General features: G+C 45.5%; 1 protein-coding gene across 2 annotated transcripts in view; it reads left to right on the plus strand.

The window, feature by feature from the left end:
• The window catches only part of rabep1 (rabaptin, RAB GTPase binding effector protein 1), a 109,489-nt gene that overhangs the window by 72,767 nt on the left and 13,836 nt on the right, over positions 1-22,886 (plus strand). For both annotated transcript variants that reach the window (XM_084338365.1, XM_084338366.1), the window contains one exon: positions 14,543-14,732. In XM_084338365.1, coding sequence (XP_084194491.1) covers positions 14,543-14,732 — 190 coding nt within the window. The remainder of the gene's footprint in view (positions 1-14,542; positions 14,733-22,886) is intronic.

A 22,886-nucleotide genomic window follows, 5' to 3' on the forward strand; every position in this document is an offset into this window, starting at 1 on the left:
TAATCAGAGCTTTTTTCACATATATATCAACGTGTCCCCTATATGTGGCTCTGTGCTGATCAGGAAATGGATAATTGATTTTTCAGCCCGCTTCTCTAGCGTGCATAAGTACACATATACTATCGATAATCTAGCGTTTATTTGAAAACGATTCATAAATAGGCCGAAAAATGACGTTTGTGTATTCCACTAAAGGGCGATTCCTGTGGAAGCTCTTTTTTTTCTGGAAATGTCCAAAAACGAGCGTTTTTCAAAATGGTATAAAACGGAAATGTACCGATGGAAAAACAATCCGTTTCGACAATGTTGACTGCAAGCAAGTCATTGATAAGCGACGGGCGTATTAGACACATAGCCATAATTTAAGATATAGTTTATGCGTTTGCAAATGTGCTTGCCCTCTCATTGAATAGAGCGCTGGCACTCAAGCGCTAAATCGTGTGATCCCTGCTGGCACTGAAAGTGTTAAGTGCAGGGTGTGTGTGTCCGTCCGCCCGTCCGTCCAATAACACAGTTTGACCTAGGGGTGCACCGATGTATCGGTCGGGTATCGGTATCGGCCGATAAGTGCCTTGTTGACTGCAATCGGCCTATCGGCCGATAAGCTCAAATGTGCCGATGGCAGTAGCCGATAAATATCCATCAATTTGTGTCTCGTCAAAAGGCAAAACGCGTCGCAACCTGCACAACGCCGCCCCCGGCCCCCGTTCTTTCAACATAAAAGTGCACTTTCTTCAACCTTGAAGTAAACAAATCACAGAACGGTAGCCAGTTAGTAGGTATCAACATGAGCTCCCGGGACGGTAGCTAGTTAGCTAGCACCATCCAGGCATCAACGTGAGCTCCCGGCACCATCCAGGCATCAACGTGAGCTCCCGGGACGGTAGCTAGTTAGTTAGCACCATCCAGGCATCAACGTGAGCTCCCGGGACGGTAGCTAGTTAGCTAGCACCATCCAGGCATCAACGTGAGCTCCCGGGACGGTAGCTAGTTAGCTAGCACCATCCAGGCATCAACGTGAGCTCCCGGGACGGTAGCTAGTTAGCTAGCACCATCCAGGCATCAACGTGAGCTCCCGGGACGGTAGCTAGTTATTTAGTCAAGTCAAGTCAGTTTTATTTGTATAGCACATTTCCAGGCAGCGGCAGCTGACACCAAAGTGCTTCACAAGCAAGTTGATAAAAACAAATTAGTGTGAGGCAAGGTATAAGATTAAAAGAAAGAAAAAAAAACATAGCAAAGCAATGAAAGCAACAAAAACAAAACAATATGGTGCAAGATATAGGATTAAAAACATAATAAAGCAATGAAAGTAATAAAAACTGGTAGGACACAGTAAAACAAAGAGGATAGAAGGGCCAGGGGTCTAGTGGTGGTTAAGTAGGGGGGAAGGCCAAGGAGAACAGGTAGGTTTTCAAGAGTGATTTAAAAGCCTGTACGGTCTGGGCAGTCCGTACGCTGAGGGGGAGGCTGTTCCACAGTCTAGGCGCTGCGGTGGAGAAAGCTCTGTCTCCCCTAGTCTTGAGCCTGGTTCTGGGTACCACCAATAGCATCTGGTCAGCTGATCTGATGGATCGGTGGGGGGTGTGGCGGTGCAGGAGCTCGGACAGATAGGAGGGAGCCGTGCCATTTAATGATTTAAAAACATTTAGTGCTAATTTAAAATCGATCCTGAAGCTAATAGGCAGCCAGTGGAGCGAGGCCAAAACTGGGCTGATGTGTTCGTGTTTTCTTGTTTTGGTGAGGAGGCGCGCGGCTGCGTTCTGCACCAGTTGTAGGCGGCGGAGGAGGGACTTGTCGATGCCTGTGTACAGAGCATTGCAGTAGTCGAGGCGGGTGGTGACAAAGGCATGTATCACCGTCTCCACGTTACTTTGGGAGAGGTATGCCTTTGTCTTCGCCAGGAGTCTAAGGTGGTAAAAGCTGTTTTTCACTACGGCGCTGACCTGTCTATCGAATTTAAAATTACTGTCGAAGATGACCCCGAGGTTCCTGACAGAGGTGGAGAGGTTTGGGCCCAGGGGACCAAGTGCGTCAATGAGGGGGGGCGGGGGGGCACTATTAAAAACAATGACCTCGGTTTTCCCTTCGTTCAATGTCAGGGAGTTTTCGGACATCCAGCACTTGATTTCTGCCAGGCAGTCAAGCAGTGGTTCTATTGATGTCTTCCCTTGGGTGGGCTTTAAGGGGAGGTAAACCTGCACGTCATCGGCGAAGCAGTGGAATGAGATATTCTGTTTTGCCAAGATCTGGCCTAGGGGGAGTATGTATAGGAGGAAGAGAGTGGGACCCAATATCGAGCCCTGGGGCACCCCGCAGGTGAGGGGGGCCACAGAGGAAGTGAGATCACAGAGTTGGACAGAGAAGGTCCTATTACTCAGGTAGGACCGGAACCAGTCTAAGACGGGGCCCCTAAGGCCTACGTAATGCTCGAGGCGAGCTATAAGGATGTGGTGGTCTACCGTGTCAAAGGCGGCTGAGAGGTCAAGGAGTAATAGTAGGGATTAGTTTCCTGCATCAGCAGCTGTAATCAGGTTGTTTAAGACACGGAGGAGAGCCGTTTCAGTGCTGTGTCGTGGTTTAAAGCCAGATTGGAATTTGTCATGGATGTTGTTGTGTTCAAGGAATGATTGTAGCTGTATGTAGACTATGCGCTCCAGGATTTTTGATAAAAATGGTAGTTGTGAGATGGGTCTAAAATTGGCGAAGACAGAGGGATCGAGGTTGGGCTTCTTTATCCGGGGCTGGACCACAGCATGCTTGAAGGCAGCCGGGACGCCTGTTCCTTAATGTCAGGCAAGCAGTGCAAGAATGCGGAAGCATTCTACCGTAGTGGCGTGCGGTAATGCGCCTTTCATTTTCCTTCGCCCAGCGCCCAGGTGCATGCACCGGCGGCGGCGTGCTCGCTCAGGTGCGTGCGTGCGCCGGCGTGCTCGCGCGAGGTGCCCGCGCATGCGCATGAGATCCCGCCTTGGTTCGACACGAGCGGAGCTCAATATATATAAGTCACCGCCCCTTATTCAGTATCCAGAAATAGCTCAATTGGCAAGACTGCATGGCTGTGGATCCTACGGCTCGTTTGCTGGCGAGTTCGAATATCATCAAATATTTTTTTTTTAACGTGATTTTTTTTTTTAACGTGTATTCTTTCGCCGGTTAAGGTTAGGCATGGTTAAGGTTAAGGTTAGGCATTGTTTCGGAGTTGGTTAAGGTTAGAACGGTTAAGTTTAGGCGCTGTTAAGGAGCTGGTTAAGGTTAGAGTTTGTCAAAGAGAATGGCAATATTCTTTCTATGGTTAAGGTTAGGCATGGTTAAGGTTAAGGTTAAGGTTAGGCATTGTTTCGTAGTTGGTTAAGGTTAGAACGGTTAAGTTTAGGCGCTGTTAAGGAGCTGGTTAAGGTTAGAGTTTGTCAAAGAGAATGGCAATAGACAGCCTATTTCCGCGCGACAGCTCCCAAAGCGGGCCTGAAAAGAAAGGCGCTTTACCGTAGTGGCGTGCGGTGACGAACGCTTCCGCATTTTTGCACTGCTTGCTTGTCATTATGCTACACGCAGCCGGGACACATCCAGTGCTGAGGCAAGCGTTTAGTAGTGGTAGTAATGTGAGGAGGACAGGGTCAGGTACTTCCTTTAGAATGCGTGAGGGGAGTGCGTCTGAGGGGCAATTTGTTGGTCGCAGGTGTTTAATGGGAGAGGGAGACCGGGGCAAACTGGTCAAAAACAGCAGGCAGTGGGTGGGGGGGGAGTAGGGGGGGCAAGGGAGAGAGAGATCTAAGGGCAGAGACTTTGCTGATGAAGAAGTGTTGGAAGCCTTCGCATAGAGCTAATGAAGGTACAATAGAGGGGGTGGCACAGGGGTTGGTGAGGGAGTTTAGGACTTTGAACAGGGCCTGGGGTTTGTTTGAATTTGCTATGACTAAGTTGGAAATGTAAGCTGTTTTTGCAGTTTTGACAGCCGTTTGGTAGATGGACAGAGCGCTGTCTAGGATTTGGAGGGATACATGCAACCTGTCCTTCCTCCACTTCCTCTCGGCACGGCTACATGCACATCTGAGAGTACGCGTGGATTCATTTAGCCAGGGTGTGGGGAGGGGTTTTATGCGTTTAGTTTTAAAAGGTGCTACAGTATTTAAAATATCGGTGCATGACTCATTGAACATGGGGAGATAGTCATCGATATTTGGGACACTGTTTGCATTTAGGACACAAATTGGGGAGCTGGAGAAGGCTTCAGAAAAGTGGGCAGCAGTGTCAGAGGTAAACGTGCGGGATTGTTTTGTAGGTACATGAGGGGAGATAGCAGAGCAGGGGATTTTAATGGAGAAAACAATAGGTGAGTGGTCAGAAAAAGCAGCAGCACATATGTCAATTATATTGACAGATAGCCCAAATGACAGAACGAGATCAAGTGTGTGTCCTTTTTCATGCGTTGGAACTGTGACAGATTGGGTGAGGTTGAGAGAGTCGATGAGATTTAGGAAATCTCGCGACGGGATGTGATTCGCAACACACATGGATATTAAAATCGCCGCATAGGAGAATGTGATCGTATCTAACCATCAGTCCGGAGAGGAAGTCCATGAAGTCATTTAAAAAGTCCTTGTTGTATTTAGGCGGGCGGTATATGATGGCGCAGAACACGACGGATGACAAGTTTAGTTCAAAAGATTGAACTTCGAAACTAGTGTACTTCGCTGCCGGCTGTGACAGGCGGCAGTGGAACGTGGATTTGAACACAGAGGCTATTCCACCCCCTCTGCCCGAGGGGCGAGGAGTGTTGAAGAAAGTGCATTCGGGGGGGAGAAGTTCAGAGAGCGGCAGTAGCTCGCCAACTTGGAGCCACGTCTCGGTAATGAACATGAAATCCAGGCCACGGGAGGTGAAGAAGTCATTTATAATGAACGTTTTGTTGGCTATCGACCTAGCATTCAACAGGGCTAAGTGGAAGTTTAGCTCTGGGCTAGCCGGCGGTGGGGCGCGCTCTAGCCGGCGGTGGGGCGCGCTCCAGCCGCCGAAGGACATCAAAACACACACCACCGCTCGGCCTGCGGGCCCATGGAACACAGCGCTGATGCGGGGGGTCCCGCGTCAGCCCAAGGGGAGCAGGGCCAGGCGAGGGGGTGACGGCAGACAGTCCCGGTCCCGAGAGTGGCGGCAGGGGCTCGGTAAGAACAGCACAGAGCCAGCGGTCTCTGGGGACCAGAGAGCGTTTGGCTGCAGGGAGATGACATCCATCATAGAGGGGACCGACGTTGATCCTGGACGAGGAGGCCAGCAGGCAACAGGCAACCATCCAGGCATCAACGTGAGCTCCCGGGACGGTAGCTAGTTAGCTAGCACCATCCAGGCATCAACGTGAGCTCCTGGGACGGTAGCTAGTTAGCTAGCACCATCCAGGCATCAACGTGAGCTCCCGGGACGGTAGCTAGTTAGCTAGCACCATCCAGGCATCAACGTGAGCTCCCGGGACGGTAGCTAGTTAGCTAGCACCATCCAGGCATCAACGTGAGCTCCCGGGACGGTAGCTAGTTAGCTAGCACCATCCAGGCATCAACGTGAGCTCCCGGGACGGTAGCTAGTTAGTTAATAACGTTATATAGTTAGTGTTACACGTTCAATATAACATCAGCATATTATTTACCCGAACACAGCAAGTAAGCAAGGCATCACTCCGTTCATAGCTCAGTTCCATTCCGTTGCTCATTCCGTACCCAACTACCCATTCTGCAATCTGTTAATAAAGTTTTCAACCAGACAAATGTATAGAAAGGCTTTGTTTTATTATAACATTTGTTGCAGTAAAATCATTATGTCTCATTTGGTCATGCTGTGGAGCGCTGGTCGGTGGGCCGGGCAGCTAAGGTATTAGCTACGTTAAGTTTGTTGTGCTCTCGAGTCGCAAGCAGATCAATGGCGGCATGCCCGAAAGTAGAAAATGAATAAACGCTTGCCGATTGGTGGTAAGAACAGCAGGAGGTGGGTGCTAGCGGTGTGGCGTAATTGGCCGAATCGACTGTCAATCAAAATGGTTCTATTGCATTGGCTGAGAGCTCTGGTTGAGAGAATAGTATCCATCTGCAGGCCGCCAGACGATACTGGGAGAGGGATAGTGCTACATGGCATGGTGGAATTAATACCATAAACATATTTCTTGATGTTTCCTTTTTTTTAAGTAAGTAAAGAGGCCTACAAATACAAACATACACATACAAATATACAGTAGTTTCATTAAAAAAAAAAAAAAAATTACAAATACTTATTTTTTGCCACAAGTATCGGTATCGGCCGATTGTGTTAGTTGAACAATCGGTATCGGTGGGCAATTTTCATATCGGTGCATCCCTAGTTTGACTTGCTTCTCATCTGGCCTGTAACTGTAAGTGGTGTTTTTTTTGTTTTGTTAAAATAAGTATGTATAATAATACATGTTATAATAATAGCTCTACACTCCGACAGCCACCACTGATATACTAACATGGGTCTCCCAGTCCCTCCACTCTGCAATAAACAGAAAATACAATACCCTTCCCACTTTATCCGATCAGGAGCGAGTACTCCACAATGCAAAAATCGTCCGACAAGAATAAGAAACAAAAAATTGTTTAAAGCAAATGTGTCCTTGAAACAAGTTAAATAATCTGCCAGCTAATTTGGCTTGGCAAGATGTCTTGAAATAAGTACAAATATCTAGGGTTCTCTCTCCTGATTGGATAAAGTGGGAAGGGATACCAGAAAATGTATTTTGTGTTTACTGCAGAGCGGAGGGACTGGGAGACCCATGTTACTGACACTTTATATCAGTCATGGCTGTCGGAATGTAGAGCTATTTAACTCTTATTTAAACAAAGAAAATACCACTTACAATATCTTTAAAGGCAGAATCTGTAATGCCGTCAAACTGCGACCTCTAGGCAAGAGAGCCCTGCTTGGTATTTGACTTTGTTGAAATTTTAGGTTTTGGTCTGTGTTGGTGTTGGTCTGCACCGTTACCACGCCGGGTAGGCGGAGTCTGCACACCATTTCACGGGGTATCATGGCCGCCAGAATCGGCGACAGCGGTGGCATTAAAGAATAGCATGAAAGAAAAGATAACATAAGTGTAATTGATTTTTTGCATTGATTTATTTCGTTTTATCAAAGAGATTAACAAAATTGGTTGATCTGAATTACAGACTTAATGAGCATAATATATACAGTAGCAACACAATTCTTGTTACCTAGCTTCAACCACCATGCAAATGTGAAAGGGAGAAGAGGACAGCCCTGTCTGAAACCCCTCTGTAACCCATGCTGTGATTATTGTGATCCAAAATACTTGATTTTGTGGTCTTTCCTTAAAAAATGCAATACAATTTGTGACATTTTCTGTGTTTTATTGCGGGAAAATTGCATGATATTGTAAAAAGTGGAAGTCATGAAAAGTGATCAAGAAATGACTGTCAAATGAAGATTGTTCCTTGTTGCTACAATGTTGCAAAGTAACATTAAGTGACCAAATTGGCCATGAGAACCAGAGCCAGACCCTTTCATGCAAAAACAATGAGCGGATTGGTCAAATTTGAAAGCTGTTACAAATATTGCAGGAGGATTGACATTTCCTCTGGCACTGTGCTGAAAGAAATGAAAGGAACCTTTCACACAATGACGTTGTTAGAAGTCTGCATGGTTGCCTCCGCTGTCGGTGTGTGAATGTGTGAGTAAATGGGTACAAATCTGAGGAACAAATTGTAAAGCGCTTTGGATAAAATCGCTACATAAAAAAGCAGCCATTTACCATCCCCTGCTGCCTACTCTTCCTCCTCCTCCTCTTCCTCCTCTTCCTCTTCCTCCTCCTGCTCCTCCTCTTCCTCCTCTGCCTCCTCCTAATCTTCCTCATCTTCCTCCTCCTCTTCCTCCTCTTCCTCCTCCTGCTCCTCATGCTCATAATCCTCCTATTCCTGCTCCTCCTCCTGGTCCTAATCCTCCTCTTCCTCCTCCTCCTTCTCTTCCTCCTCCTCCTTCTCTTCCTCCTCCTCTTCCTCTTCCTCTTCATCTTCCTCTTCATCTTCCTCCTCATCCTCCTCCTCATCCTCCTGCTCCTCCTCCACCTCTTCGTCCTCCTCCTCCTCTTCCTCCTCCTCATCCTCCTCCTCCTCCTCCTAATCCTCCTGCTCATAATCATCTTCCTCCTGCTCCTCCTCGTCCTCCTCCTCCTAATCCTCCTGCTCATAATCATCTTCCTTCTCCTCCTGCTCCTGCTCCTCCTCCTGCTCTTCCTCCTCCTCCTGCTCCTGATCCTCCTCCTCCTCCTGCTCCTCCTAATCCTCCTGCTCCTCCTCCTCCTCTTCCTCCTCCTTCTCTTCCTCCTCCTGCTCCTGCTCCTCCTAATCCTCCTCCTGGTCCTCCTCCTCCTTCTCCTCATCCTCCTGCTCCTGCTCCTCCTCCTCCTCATCTTCCTGCTCCTCTTAATCCTCCTGCTCCTCCTCCTCCTCCTCCTCCTCCTCCTCCTCCTCCTCCTCCTCCTCCACGGGGAGCAGCGTACTGGCTCATGTAAAATGGCAGGCCATGCATTATGCAGCAGCTTAGGCCACAGTGCCGGATCTTCATGTCCTCGGCTACAGTCCACCTGTTGCTGCTCTGGTCGTAGTGCTCCACCTTGGAGATGGTGGTGAAGTCATCAGTGATGCCACCGACCACGAAGAGCAGGTCGTCCAGCACCGCGATGCCAAAGCTCCAGCGGGGAGTGAGCATGTTGGGCAGGGCGCTCCAGGAGTCAGTCAAGGGGCTGTAGGCCTCCGCGCTACGCAGGATGTTTCCATCCCCCCACCCTCCCACCTGGGGACAGGACACATGAGAGGAATGTTTTAGTGTGTGGCTCAGGCAGGCAGACACTGTATTAAACCACTTAGGGAAATGGGGGCATCACAGCAGCATTGCAAGTCAAATGATACATATCTATAAAAATATCTAGTATAAAGCATTTGTCTCTGTGTGCACCTACCGCATAGACTTGTCCTCCGTATGCAGCGACTCCCAGTCCCCAACGCCTGCTGCTCATGGGGGCGATCAGAGTCCACTGGTCGGTGTCTGGGCTGTAGCACTCAGCTGTGAACAGATCCAGTCCACCACAGATGTAAACCTGTAATAAGAAAGAATATTCTAATTTAGTTTATATATTCCATTTGATTTCATTCTACTTTAATTGTCTGTTAATGTTGATGCACCAAAGGACCCAGACACATCTTTTGTATGTGCAAGCTTACTTAAAGACATTTATGATTTCTGATCTAACGTTCCTTGTGTTCATCTAGCACCCTGTGTCCCTCAGTTCCACCCACCTTGCCCTGGAGGGCTGCTGCCCCGGCGTAGCTCCTGCGCTCCAGCATGGGTGAGATCACTGTCCACTGGTCGGTTTCAGGCTCGTAGCACTCTGCGGTGTTCAGTACCACGCGTCCATCTTGCCCTCCCATGGCGTAGATACAGCCGCTGAACACGACCACGCTGAGGTCACTGCGGCGTGAGTGCATGGGAGCCGCCTGCAGCCAGCTGCGAGTGACGGGGTTGAACCTGCACACACTGTTGAGATCCTCTATGCCGCCGTCCCAGCCGCCGACGCAGTAGACCAGACCGCGGAGATAAGCGGTGCCGTGGTAGGCCCGGGGACTTTCCCCCTCAACGCTCACGTCCATCCATCCACCGGCTCGGATATCGTAAGCCTCCATGGTCGTGCTGCTGCGTAACCGGCCTCCGATGGCCAATAGGACCTCCTGGGGCAGGCGTGGACGCATCAGGGGGTTTGGGAGCCTGTCGGAGCCAGGGGGGTTCAGGACGCTGAGGATGAGGGCCCTGCAGTCGTGGCTGTCCCTCACCACAGGGTTGTTCTGGACATTGTTCAGCAAGTAGTCAGGCCTCATCAAGCCCATGCGAACCTGGGAAGAGACGAGCAGACAGCGGGTACAACTTAGACACCGGTTGTAGACGGTTTCTGTTGCTAGGGAACAGTTTGGACCCAAATGTTTGAGAACCACTGTACTAGGGAACCTAGTGTTGTTTTAATGTAATGCACAGTAATATAATTAGTCACCTTGGGCAGCAGCAAAGGGATGTGTGTTTTACGCTCCTCACAAGAGTGGTCGATCCATTGGAGGACGGCCTCGAACACCGTCTCCTCGCTCTTCACGTTCAGATCATCCCTCTCGATGATGTCCACCAGTTGCTGCAGGGACAGCTCCACAAACTCCTGTGAGACGTGCAACATCTCCTCAAAGTGGCACACGATGAAGAGATGGGCCTTGCGCCTCAGGTCAGGGCAGCAGTAGATGTCCACGAACCTCCAGATGCCGACACAGTTTTCCAGAGACAGCTGGCCTTCTAGGAAGTCAGAGCACGCTCCTACTATGCCAGTGACGCGAAGCTGGTCTGCAGCCACCAGAAGCTCTTCCACGTTCTCTGCTGTCACCAGCACAAAGCGTGTGTAGGAGTACTCTATGATGAGCTGCATCATACCCGGGGACACCCCAGGGATACTGTAGACTGCTTTCTCTGAGTCGCTCCAGCGAGTGAAGAGGGCTCTGTGGGACGCAGAGTATAGAGAAATCTGATGAGTAAACAGTAAGCAACATTCTGTCCTGTGTAGTAATATATGTTCACTGTAGAAGTATAGGGTCTTAGCACAGTAGAAGTATATCTTTTTACAGTAGAAGTACAGTATAGTATCTGTTTACAGTAGAAGTACAGAATAGTATCTGTTTACAGTAGAAGTACAGTATAGTATCTGTTTACAGTAGAAGTGCAGTATAGTATATTTTTACAGTATAGTATCTGTTTATAGTAGAAGTACAGTATAGTATATGTTTACAGTAGAAGTACAGTATATTATCTTTTTACAGTAGACGTACAGTATAGTATCTGTTTACAGTAAAAGTACAGTATGGTATCTGTTTACTAACGAAGCTAACCTGAACCAAGCTAAGCTGAACCAAGCTAAGCTGAACCAAGCTAACCTGAACCAAGCTAACCTGAACCAAGCTAAACTTACCTGAAATAGTCACTGCAGTCACACAGGAGGGTCTTGTGGGCATTCAACTCAGTGCTGTTGACTTTAATAACCACATCCCAGAACCTTCCCTTATGACGCCGCTCATTAAGGATTGTACAGGACATTGTTTCCTTTTCCATGTGGGAATAGCCGGAAACAAGGGAGATCTTCACTTGTCTTCTGAGATCCTCTTCTTCTTCTTCTTTCTTTAGAATGTCCGGCAGTGTAGACGCATCGTGGCGTATTACTGACCTCCGCAATAATTCTCTGAGAGAATTGTTGAATATACTGTACACAAATGTTCTAGAATGTTCTATTATGACATCATACTGTGAAATCACAAATGTTCTAGAATGTTTGATTATGACATCATACTGTGACATCACAAATGTTCTAGAATGTTTGATTATGACATCATACTGTGACATCACAAATGTTCTAGAATGTTCTATTATGACATCATACTGTGCCTCACAAATGTTCTAGAATGTTTGATTATGACATCATACTGTGACATCACAAATGTTCTAGAATGTTTGATTATGACATCATACTGTGACATCCAGTGATGGGAATAACGGCATTATAAATAACGGCGTTACTAACGGCGTTAGTTTTTTCAGTAACGAGTAATCTAACGGATTACTCTTCCAATCTTAATAACACCGTTACCGTTACTGCAAAAAATGCGGCGCGTTACTATGATTGAAGCTGTTTTTTTCATCAGACAGATCTCTGCGCTGAGAAGCAATACTTTTTTTCCTTCGTTAGTGGGCAGTGCGCGATTGGCTGAGGTTGAGTAAAATGTCATGGTAAGCCAATCAGAGGTGGGCGGGTGTTCGAAAGAATCCAGAGTCTGACACACAGCGACAGTACAAGCGACTCAGTCAACGATAGACCGCGGTTCCGTGTATGTTTTGATAGTTTGTTTGGCGAGCCCAAATAATCCAAAACTAATCCAACGAACAACACAAGCGAGCAGTCAACGACAGACCGCGGGTCCATGAGCATTTTTTGTTCACTCTTGTGTTAGTTGTGTTGCAGCGCAGGGCACTACAGTAGTGGAGGCTACATCCTTATCAACAGTGCTGCACTTCCTGGTTTAATAGCACAGTCTTCAGGTGCTCAGAGATATATATATATATATCTGTATGTCATGCATGTCTTAAATGTCATGATTAGATTAGTTTAGATGATTAGATTCTTATATCTGTATGTTGTGTATGTCATAAATGTCATGAATTGAAAATGGGGGACCCTGATGTAAACAAGACAAAAGTCTCTCTGGTCTGCATCCCCTTAACAATTGTGTGTATTGAGCTGTACTGTACCCATTCTGCAATCTGTTCATTAAAATGTGCAATCAATCAGTATATATTTGTTATTTATTTTGGTATAGTGCTTAACAAGCATAATTTAATGTTGCCCAGTTGTGGCCTGTTGAGGGGCAATACATATAAAAAGTTCCAAAACATCTATTGTGTTTGTATTTGTATGATCCACTATATAAACATAGTAATTATAATATCTACATACATGGCATTTGATTGGAGGCTATTCTCACTTTGTCCCACAGCAACATTAACCCATTCTCCGCCAATCATGTGTTAAGGCGGGTTTCTCCGCCATGCGTTGTCTGCCAATCACGCCGTAAGGCGTGTTTGAGATTAATATTTCATATTTTCGTCATGGTATTCATATTTCATGAGCGGATTGGTCAAATTTGAAAGCTGTTACAAATATTGCAGGGTTTACTTGAATTTGCATTCATTCTTGTGATCACAAAATCCTGGAGGTTGACATTTCCTCTGGCACCGTGCTGAAAGAAATGAAAGGAACCTTTCACACAATGACGTTGTTAGAAGTCTATTTTGAAATATTTTGGACCGCTTATGAATTTGCAAAGTCCATCTAAATCTCTTGGAGTGTGAATGTGATGCATCACCCAAAGGAAACCGCTTCTACTAACCGCTTTTAAAGATCCAGTACAATGATGTTTTAATTTAGTCATAAATTGCTTATTGTGGAATGTTAAGATCATGAGTATACTTTTTTCAGCTTCAGATGTATCATTTGATTTGTTATAACTTGTTTTAGTGCACCCTCTCTGAGCACAGCCAACTCTCAGTATGTTGGGGGTCGTGGCCTTCTGTTCATTGAAAGGAGATATCAAGATAGTATCATAATACATTAAGCGTTCAAATGTAAACTAATTCATGAGCCCAGTGTGATCGGTTGCTATGGGAGATTAACATTGGCTAACTGTGCTAGCAGGTGATAAATAAATTGTCACCATTGCTGTTGATGTTTTTGAACCACTAAACTCAACCTAATTGTAGCAAACAATTTTGATGGGCCAATCAGGGTAACCAGTGTAGATTGGATATCAAAGGGCTTCAGTAATAATTTTCACAACAGTTCTAACATTTTGGCCAATTTATATCTTATACCTTCTGTAAAAGAAATGCTTGAAAAACAAGATTTTCATGTACTGAATCTTTAACTATATATACAGTATGTCGACACTAGGGGTGTAACGGTACGTCTATTCGTCCCATGAATTTACGGTACGGCCGTCACGGTGCGGTACGCGCAGCCATACGGCGAATACGCCCCACAGCTCAAACACACCAGTCCCACATGCAGGCACTCGCGAGGTTCCGTGCGAGAACAGCGTGCGTTGCTGCCCGGGCACACCAAGTCCGACTTCAGTTCAGAGCGGGCGAAAGTGCACAGAGAAAGGCACATACATTGGAACAGCTGCAGGGTCATTACTATTTACAGTTTTCTTTCGTTTTCTTGTTCGCCCAATAACGTTAACCAAATGAAACCAATGGAAAGAAACACACACGCGTCGCCGACACACACACACACACGCCAACAAACGCATCAACATTCTCCCCCGCCGGACTCACAGGCACAATCAAATAAGAAAAATAAACATACTTTTCCGGACAGATCATCTGAGCTCCACTGTGTTTAAATCCAAATAATCCTCTGCCATTGTTGTAATATGTCATCTGTTCTCTAGTATTCAGTCTCGTCGTGAAGTTAAATTCTCTCTAGAAGTGAAACTGAAACTTAGCAAGGATAAGTTGTTAAAGGGGCAGTAGGCAAGTGGATGCCTGAACACAGAGTGACACCAGTATCACTGACTACCACGGCAAGCCTATAGAAAATTATTCTATTTAATAATAATAATTATAATTATAATTATCATAAATATAATATATAAATAAATTTTTTTTATTAAAAAAAGTATATTAATAATAATTATTATAAATATTCTTTTTCTGTTGTACCGAACTCGTACCGAACCGTGACCCCCAATACCGAGGTGCGTACCGAACCGTGGCTTCTCTGTACCGTTGCACCCCTAGTGGACGCTATTGAAAAGACAAGACATCTATTGAAAAACAGACTTACTGTGTGCTGAAGAATTCACACGTCTACCACGGTGTAATATATATTATTATTATTATTATATATATTATACCATTGTGCCGTGGTTTGGCTTCCCATCAGGAACTACACGCCCTGGCGGTGCAGCTCCGGCGGGATGTGGTGGCGGCGCGCACAGGGGCCGACCACCTGGAGGAGAAGCTGAAGGCGGAGATCCTGTTCCTGAAGGAGCAGCTGCAGGCGGAGACGTGTCTGAAGGAGAACCTGGAGGACACCCTGCAGCTGGAGATAGAGGGCTGCAAGGAGGAGATAGGTGAGAACCTGGAGGGCACCCTGCAGCTGGAGATAGAGGGCTGCAAGGAGGAGATAGGTGAGAACCTGGAGGACACCCTGCAGCTGGAGATAGAGGGCTGCAAGGAGGAGATAGGTGAGAACCTGGAGGACACCCTGCAGCTGGAGATAGAGGGCTGCAAGGAGGAGATAGGTGAGAACCTGGAGGACACCCTGCAGCTGGAGATAGAGGGCTGCAAGGAGGAGATAGGTGAGAACCTGGAGGGCACCCTGCAGCTGGAGATAGAGGGCTGCAAGGAGGAGATAGGTGAGAACCTGGAGGACACCCTGCAGCTGGAGATAGAGGGCTGCAAGGAGGAGATCGGTGAGACTTGGTCACGTAGAGCGCCCCACTGTAGATACATAGAGCTGTGAGGAGATGGATAGAGGGCTGCAAGGAGGAGATCGGTGAGACTTGGTCACGTAGAGCGCCCCACTGTAGATACATAGAGCTGTGAGGAGATGGATAGAGGGCTGCAAGGAGGAGATCGGTGAGACTTGGTCACGTAGAGCGCCCCACTGTAGATACATAGAGCTGTGAGGAGATGGATAGAGGGCTGCAAGGAGGAGATCGGTGAGACTTGGTCATGTAGAGCAGGGGTTCCCAAACTTATCAGGCCGCGACCCAAAAATAACGGTGTCAGAGAGCCGCGACCCCCACTATTATAGGAGGTAAACATTTTTACAATTTCTATATATATATATATATATATATATATATATATATATTTTTTTTTTTATAAATAAATGGAAATGTATGGTTAAAACATGCACACGTTCAAACGCACACACACTAATAAGCATTGGAGGCTTTTAACCAGGGCAAGAGAGAGAGAGAGATAGTTCTCCAACTTGTGTGAGTTGCAGTGATCTCCTGGTTGTTCCCCATCTAGGTTATTCTAACTATTGCGCTGCTGCAACTAGAAACACTGTCCTGGCCCCCCCCCCCCCCCCCCCCCGCGGCGACCCCGACTTTGGGAACCCCTGATGTAGAGCGCCCAACTGTAGATACATAGAGCTGTGAGGAGATGGAAGAGTAGACTGTAGAGCCATATTTTTCATACAAGTGCAACTCACGGTATTTAGATGTACTTACTTACCATAAAAAGACAGTACATAAAGAAACATCAAATATACAGATACAAAAAAATTCAATAATCTGAGTACATCTTAATGTATCTAAAATGAAAAAAGAAAAAAACAAAGCCTATATAATTGTATATGCATAATGTTGATTTGTGCAATTGAAGAACCATATAATCATGGTTTTCATCCGCAATATGATAATCATGTGATGTTATACAGTATGCTAACTGTTTTAATATGCCAGTTCAGATGCATCATTGTATTTCCCCGTGGTCCGCTGGTTAATCCACGTTTCAAACCAGCTGTTTTCAATACACGTCCGGGTCATGTTCCGGGGGGGTGTGTGTCGTACGTCATTGCATCTGACTACATGATTGCTGAAGATAATAGTGTTGTAGTTACCCAGGAACTGTAGGAGCTGGGACAGTGTTTCTCTTCATGGTCACAAACGGAAAGAGTTTAATTCTCATCCACCACAGTGGGAACCGTCTGCCAATTTAATTTCACCAAAGACATCTAGAGACATTCCCTTTCACATCTACAGATATATTCTTTATTTTTTATGCTTTTGTGTCTTCCTCTCAAGTCCCTCTCTTTCTACTCTTCTTTCTTCTCCATTGGTGACTGTTGTTCAGACATCTTGGAAGGTACGAGGCACCCCTCACTTAAAAGAGTACTGTCGTGGTAAAGACTTTTCAGAGGCACCTCACTTAAAAGAGTACTGTCGTGGTAAAGACTTTTCAGAGGCACCTCACTTAAAAGAGAGTACTGTCGTGGTAAAGACTTTTCAGAGGCACCTCACTTAAAAGAGTACTGTCGTGGTAAAGACTTTTCAGAGGCACCTCTCACTTAAAAGAGTACTGTCGTGGTAAAGACTTTTCAGAGGCACCTCACTTAAAAGAGTACTGTCGTGGTAAAGACTTTTCCGAGGCACCCCTCACTTAAAAGAGTACTGTCGTGGTAAAGACTTTTCAGAGGCACCTCCCACTTAAAAGAGTACTGTCGTGGTAAAGACTTTTCAGAGGCACCTCACTTAAAAGAGTACTGTCGTGGTAAAGACTTTTCAGAGGCACCTCACTTAAAAGAGTACTGTCGTGGTAAAGACTTTTCAGAGGCACCTCACTTAAAAGAGTACTGTCGTGGTAAAGACTTTTCAGAGGCACCTCACTTAAAGAGTACTGTCGTGGTAAAGACTTTTCAGAGGCACCTCACTTAAAAAAGAGTACTGTCGTGGGAAAGACTTTTCAGAGGCACCTCACTTAAAAGAGTACTGTCGTGGTAAAGACTTTTCAGAGGCACCTCACTTAAAAGAGTACTGTCGTGGTAAAGACTTTTCAGAGGCACCTCTCACTTAAAAGAGTACTGTCGTGGGAAAGACTTTTCAGAGGCACCTCACTTAAAAGAGTACTGTCGTGGTAAAGACTTTTCAGAGGCACCCCTCACTTAAAAGAGTACTGTCGTGGTAAAGACTTTTCAGAGGCACCTCACTTAAAAGAGTACTGTCGTGGTAAAGACTTTTCAGAGGCACCTCACTTAAAAGAGTACTGTCGTGGTAAAGACTTTTCAGAGGCACCTCACACTTAAAAGAGTACTGTCGTGGGAAAGACTTTTCAGAGGCACCTCACACTTAAAAGAGTACTGTCGTGGTAAAGACTTTTCAGAGGCACCTCTCACTTAAAAGAGTACTGTCGTGGTAAAGACTTTTCAGAGGCACCTCACACTTAAAAGAGTACTGTCGTGGTAAAGACTTTTCAGAGGCACCTCACTTAAAAGAGTACTGTCGTGGTAAAGACTTTTCAGAGGCACCCCTCACTTAAAAGAGTACTGTCGTGGTAAAGACTTTTCAGAGGCACCTCACTTAAAAGAGTACTGTCGTGGTAAAGACTTTTCAGAGGCACCTCACTTAAAAGAGTACTGTCGTGGTAAAGACTTTTCAGAGGCACCCCTCACTTAAAAGAGTACTGTCGTGGTAAAGACTTTTCAGAGGCACCTCACTTAAAAGAGTACTGTCGTGGTAAAGACTTTTCAGAGGCACCCCTCACTTAAAAGAGTACTGTCGTGGTAAAGACTTTTCAGAGGCACCTCACTTAAAAGAGTACTGTCGTGGTAAAGACTTTTCAGAGGCACCTCCCACTTAAAAGAGTACTGTCGTGGTAAAGACTTTTCAGAGGCACCTCTCACTTAAAAGAGTACTGTCGTGGTAAAGACTTTTCAGAGGCACCTCCCACTTAAAAGAGTACTGTCGTGGTAAAGACTTTTCAGAGGCACCTCCCACTTAAAAGAGTACTGTCGTGGTAAAGACTTTTCAGAGGCACCTCACTTAAAAGAGTACTGTCGTGGTAAAGACTTTTCAGAGGCACCTCACTTAAAAGAGAGTACTGTCGTGGTAAAGACTTTTCAGAGGCACCTCACTTAAAAGAGTACTGTCGTGGTAAAGACTTTTCAGAGGCACCTCACTTAAAAGAGTACTGTCGTGGTAAAGACTTTTCAGAGGCACCTCTCACTTAAAAGAGTACTGTCGTGGTAAAGACTTTTCAGAGGCACCTCACTTAAAAGAGTACTGTCGTGGTAAAGACTTTTCAGAGGCACCTCACTTAAAAGAGAGTACTGTCGTGGTAAAGACTTTTCAGAGGCACCTCACTTAAAAGAGTACTGTCGTGGTAAAGACTTTTCAGAGGCACCTCACTTAAAAGAGTACTGTCGTGGTAAAGACTTTTCAGAGGCACCTCACTTAAAAGAGTACTGTCGTGGTAAAGACTTTTCAGAGGCACCTCACTTAAAAGAGTACTGTCGTGGTAAAGACTTTTCAGAGGCACCTCACTTAAAAGAGTACTGTCGTGGTAAAGACTTTTCAGAGGCACCTCACTTAAAAGAGTACTGTCGTGGTAAAGACTTTTCAGAAGCACCTCACTTAAAAGAGTACTGTCGTGGTAAAGACTTTTCAGAGGCACCTCTCACTTAAAAGAGTACTGTCGTGGTAAAGACTTTTCAGAGGCACCTCTCACTTAAAAGAGTACTGTCGTGGTAAAGACTTTTCAGAGGCACCTCTCACTTAAAAGAGTACTGTCGTGGTAAAGACTTTTCAGAGGCACCTCACTTAAAAGAGTACTGTCGTGGTAAAGACTTTTCAGAGGCACCTCCCACTTAAAAGAGTACTGTCGTGGTAAAGACTTTTCAGAGGCACCTCCCACTTAAAAGAGTACTGTCGTGGTAAAGACTTTTCAGAGGCACCTCTCACTTAAAAGAGTACTGTCGTGGTAAAGACTTTTCAGAGGCACCTCACTTAAAAGAGTACTGTCGTGGTAAAGACTTTTCAGAGGCACCTCTCACTTAAAAGAGTACTGTCGTGGTAAAGACTTTTCAGAGGCACCTCACTTAAAAGAGTACTGTCGTGGTAAAGACTTTTCAGAGGCACCTCACTTAAAAGAGTACTGTCGTGGTAAAGACTTTTCAGAGGCACCTCACTTAAAAGAGTACTGTCGTGGTAAAGACTTTTCAGAGGCACCTCCCACTTAAAAGAGTACTGTCGTGGTAAAGACTTTTCAGAGGCACCTCTCACTTAAAAGAGTACTGTCGTGGTAAAGACTTTTCAGAGGCACCTCCCACTTAAAAGAGTACTGTCGTGGTAAAGACTTTTCAGAGGCACCTCACTTAAAAGAGTACTGTCGTGGTAAAGACTTTTCAGAGGCACCTCTCACTTAAAAGAGTACTGTCGTGGTAAAGACTTTTCAGAGGCACCTCCCACTTAAAAGAGTACTGTCGTGGTAAAGACTTTTCAGAGGCACCTCACTTAAAAGAGTACTGTCGTGGTAAAGACTTTTCAGAGGCACCTCACTTAAAAGAGTACTGTCGTGGTAAAGACTTTTCAGAGGCACCTCCCACTTAAAAGAGTACTGTCGTGGTAAAGACTTTTCAGAGGCACCTCACTTAAAAGAGTACTGTCGTGGTAAAGACTTTTCAGAGGCACCTCACTTAAAAGAGTACTGTCGTGGTAAAGACTTTTCAGAGGCACCTCACTTAAAAGAGTACTGTCGTGGTAAAGACTTTTCAGAGGCACCTCACTTAAAAGAGTACTGTCGTGGTAAAGACTTTTCAGAGGCACCCCTCACTTAAAAGAGTACTGTCGTGGTAAAGACTTTTCAGAGGCACCTCACTTAAAAGAGTACTGTCGTGGTAAAGACTTTTCAGAGGCACCTCACTTAAAAGAGTACTGTCGTGGTAAAGACTTTTCAGAGGCACCTCACTTAAAAGAGTACTGTCGTGGTAAAGACTTTTCAGAGGCACCTCACTTAAAAGAGTACTGTCGTGGTAAAGACTTTTCAGAGGCACCTCACTTAAAAGAGTACTGTCGTGGTAAAGACTTTTCAGAGGCACCTCTCACTTAAAAGAGTACTGTCGTGGTAAAGACTTTTCAGAGGCACCTCACTTAAAAGAGTACTGTCGTGGTAAAGACTTTTCAGAGGCACCTCACTTAAAAGAGTACTGTCGTGGTAAAGACTTTTCAGAGGCACCTCACTTAAAAGAGTACTGTCGTGGTAAAGACTTTTCAGAGGCACCTCCCACTTAAAAGAGTACTGTCGTGGTAAAGACTTTTCAGAGGCACCTCACTTAAAAGAGTACTGTCGTGGTAAAGACTTTTCAGAGGCACCTCACTTAAAAGAGTACTGTCGTGGTAAAGACTTTTCAGAGGCACCTCCCACTTAAAAGAGTACTGTCGTGGTAAAGACTTTTCAGAGGCACCTCACTTAAAAGAGTACTGTCGTGGTAAAGACTTTTCAGAGGCACCTCACTTAAAAGAGAGTACTGTCGTGGTAAAGACTTTTCAGAGGCACCTCACTTAAAAGAGTACTGTCGTGGTAAAGACTTTTCAGAGGCACCTCACTTAAAAGAGTACTGTCGTGGTAAAGACTTTTCAGAGGCACCTCTCACTTAAAAGAGTACTGTCGTGGTAAAGACTTTTCAGAGGCACCTCACTTAAAAGAGTACTGTCGTGGTAAAGACTTTTCAGAGGCACCTCACTTAAAAGAGAGTACTGTCGTGGTAAAGACTTTTCAGAGGCACCTCACTTAAAAGAGTACTGTCGTGGTAAAGACTTTTCAGAGGCACCTCACTTAAAAGAGTACTGTCGTGGTAAAGACTTTTCAGAGGCACCTCACTTAAAAGAGTACTGTCGTGGTAAAGACTTTTCAGAGGCACCTCACTTAAAAGAGTACTGTCGTGGTAAATACTTTTCAGAGGCACCTCACTTAAAAGAGTACTGTCGTGGTAAAGACTTTTCAGAGGCACCTCACTTAAAAGAGTACTGTCGTGGTAAAGACTTTTCAGAGGCACCTCACTTAAAAGAGTACTGTCGTGGTAAAGACTTTTCAGAGGCACCTCCCACTTAAAAGAGTACTGTCGTGGTAAAGACTTTTCAGAGGCACCTCACTTAAAAGAGTACTGTCGTGGTAAAGACTTTTCAGAGGCACCTCACTTAAAAGAGTACTGTCGTGGTAAAGACTTTTCAGAGGCACCTCACTTAAAAGAGTACTGTCGTGGTAAAGACTTTTCAGAGGCACCTCACTTAAAAGAGTACTGTCGTGGTAAAGACTTTTCAGAGGCACCTCACTTAAAAGAGAGTACTGTCGTGGTAAAGACTTTTCAGAGGCACCTCACTTAAAAGAGTACTGTCGTGGTAAAGACTTTTCAGAGGCACCTCACTTAAAAGAGTACTGTCGTGGTAAAGACTTTTCAGAGGCACCTCTCACTTAAAAGAGTACTGTCGTGGTAAAGACTTTTCAGAGGCACCTCACTTAAAAGAGTACTGTCGTGGTAAAGACTTTTCAGAGGCACCTCACTTAAAAGAGAGTACTGTCGTGGTAAAGACTTTTCAGAGGCACCTCACTTAAAAGAGTACTGTCGTGGTAAAGACTTTTCAGAGGCACCTCACTTAAAAGAGTACTGTCGTGGTAAAGACTTTTCAGAGGCACCTCACTTAAAAGAGTACTGTCGTGGTAAAGACTTTTCAGAGGCACCTCACTTAAAAGAGTACTGTCGTGGTAAAGACTTTTCAGAGGCACCTCACTTAAAAGAGTACTGTCGTGGTAAAGACTTTTCAGAGGCACCTCACTTAAAAGAGTACTGTCGTGGTAAAGACTTTTCAGAGGCACCTCACTTAAAAGAGTACTGTCGTGGTAAAGACTTTTCAGAGGCACCCCTCACTTAAAAGAGTACTGTCGTGGTAAAGACTTTTCAGAGGCACCTCACTTAAAAGAGTACTGTCGTGGTAAAGACTTTTCAGAGGCACCTCACTTAAAAGAGTACTGTCGTGGGAAAGACTTTTCAGAGGCACCTCACTTAAAAGAGTACTGTCGTGGTAAAGACTTTTCAGAGGCACCTCTCACTTAAAAGAGTACTGTCGTGGTAAAGACTTTTCAGAGGCACCTCTCACTTAAAAGAGTACTGTCGTGGTAAAGACTTTTCAGAGGCACCTCTCACTTAAAAGAGTACTGTCGTGGTAAAGACTTTTCAGAGGCACCTCACTTAAAAGAGTACTGTCGTGGTAAAGACTTTTCAGAGGCACCTCACTTAAAAGAGTACTGTCGTGGTAAAGACTTTTCAGAGGCACCTCACTTAAAAGAGTACTGTCGTGGTAAAGACTTTTCAGAGGCACCTCACTTAAAAGAGTACTGTCGTGGTAAAGACTTTTCAGAGGCACCTCCCACTTAAAAGAGTACTGTCGTGGTAAAGACTTTTCAGAGGCACCTCTCACTTAAAAGAGTACTGTCGTGGTAAAGACTTTTCAGAGGCACCTCCCACTTAAAAGAGTACTGTCGTGGTAAAGACTTTTCAGAGGCACCTCACTTAAAAGAGTACTGTCGTGGTAAAGACTTTTCAGAGGCACCTCTCACTTAAAAGAGTACTGTCGTGGTAAAGACTTTTCAGAGGCACCTCCCACTTAAAAGAGTACTGTCGTGGTAAAGACTTTTCAGAGGCACCTCACTTAAAAGAGTACTGTCGTGGTAAAGACTTTTCAGAGGCACCTCACTTAAAAGAGTACTGTCGTGGTAAA

The sequence above is a fragment of the Notolepis coatsorum genome, assembly GCF_963971535.1.
Source record: "Notolepis coatsorum genome assembly, contig: SUPER_8_unloc_1, whole genome shotgun sequence".
Taxonomy (NCBI): Eukaryota; Metazoa; Chordata; class Actinopteri; order Aulopiformes; family Paralepididae; genus Notolepis; species Notolepis coatsorum.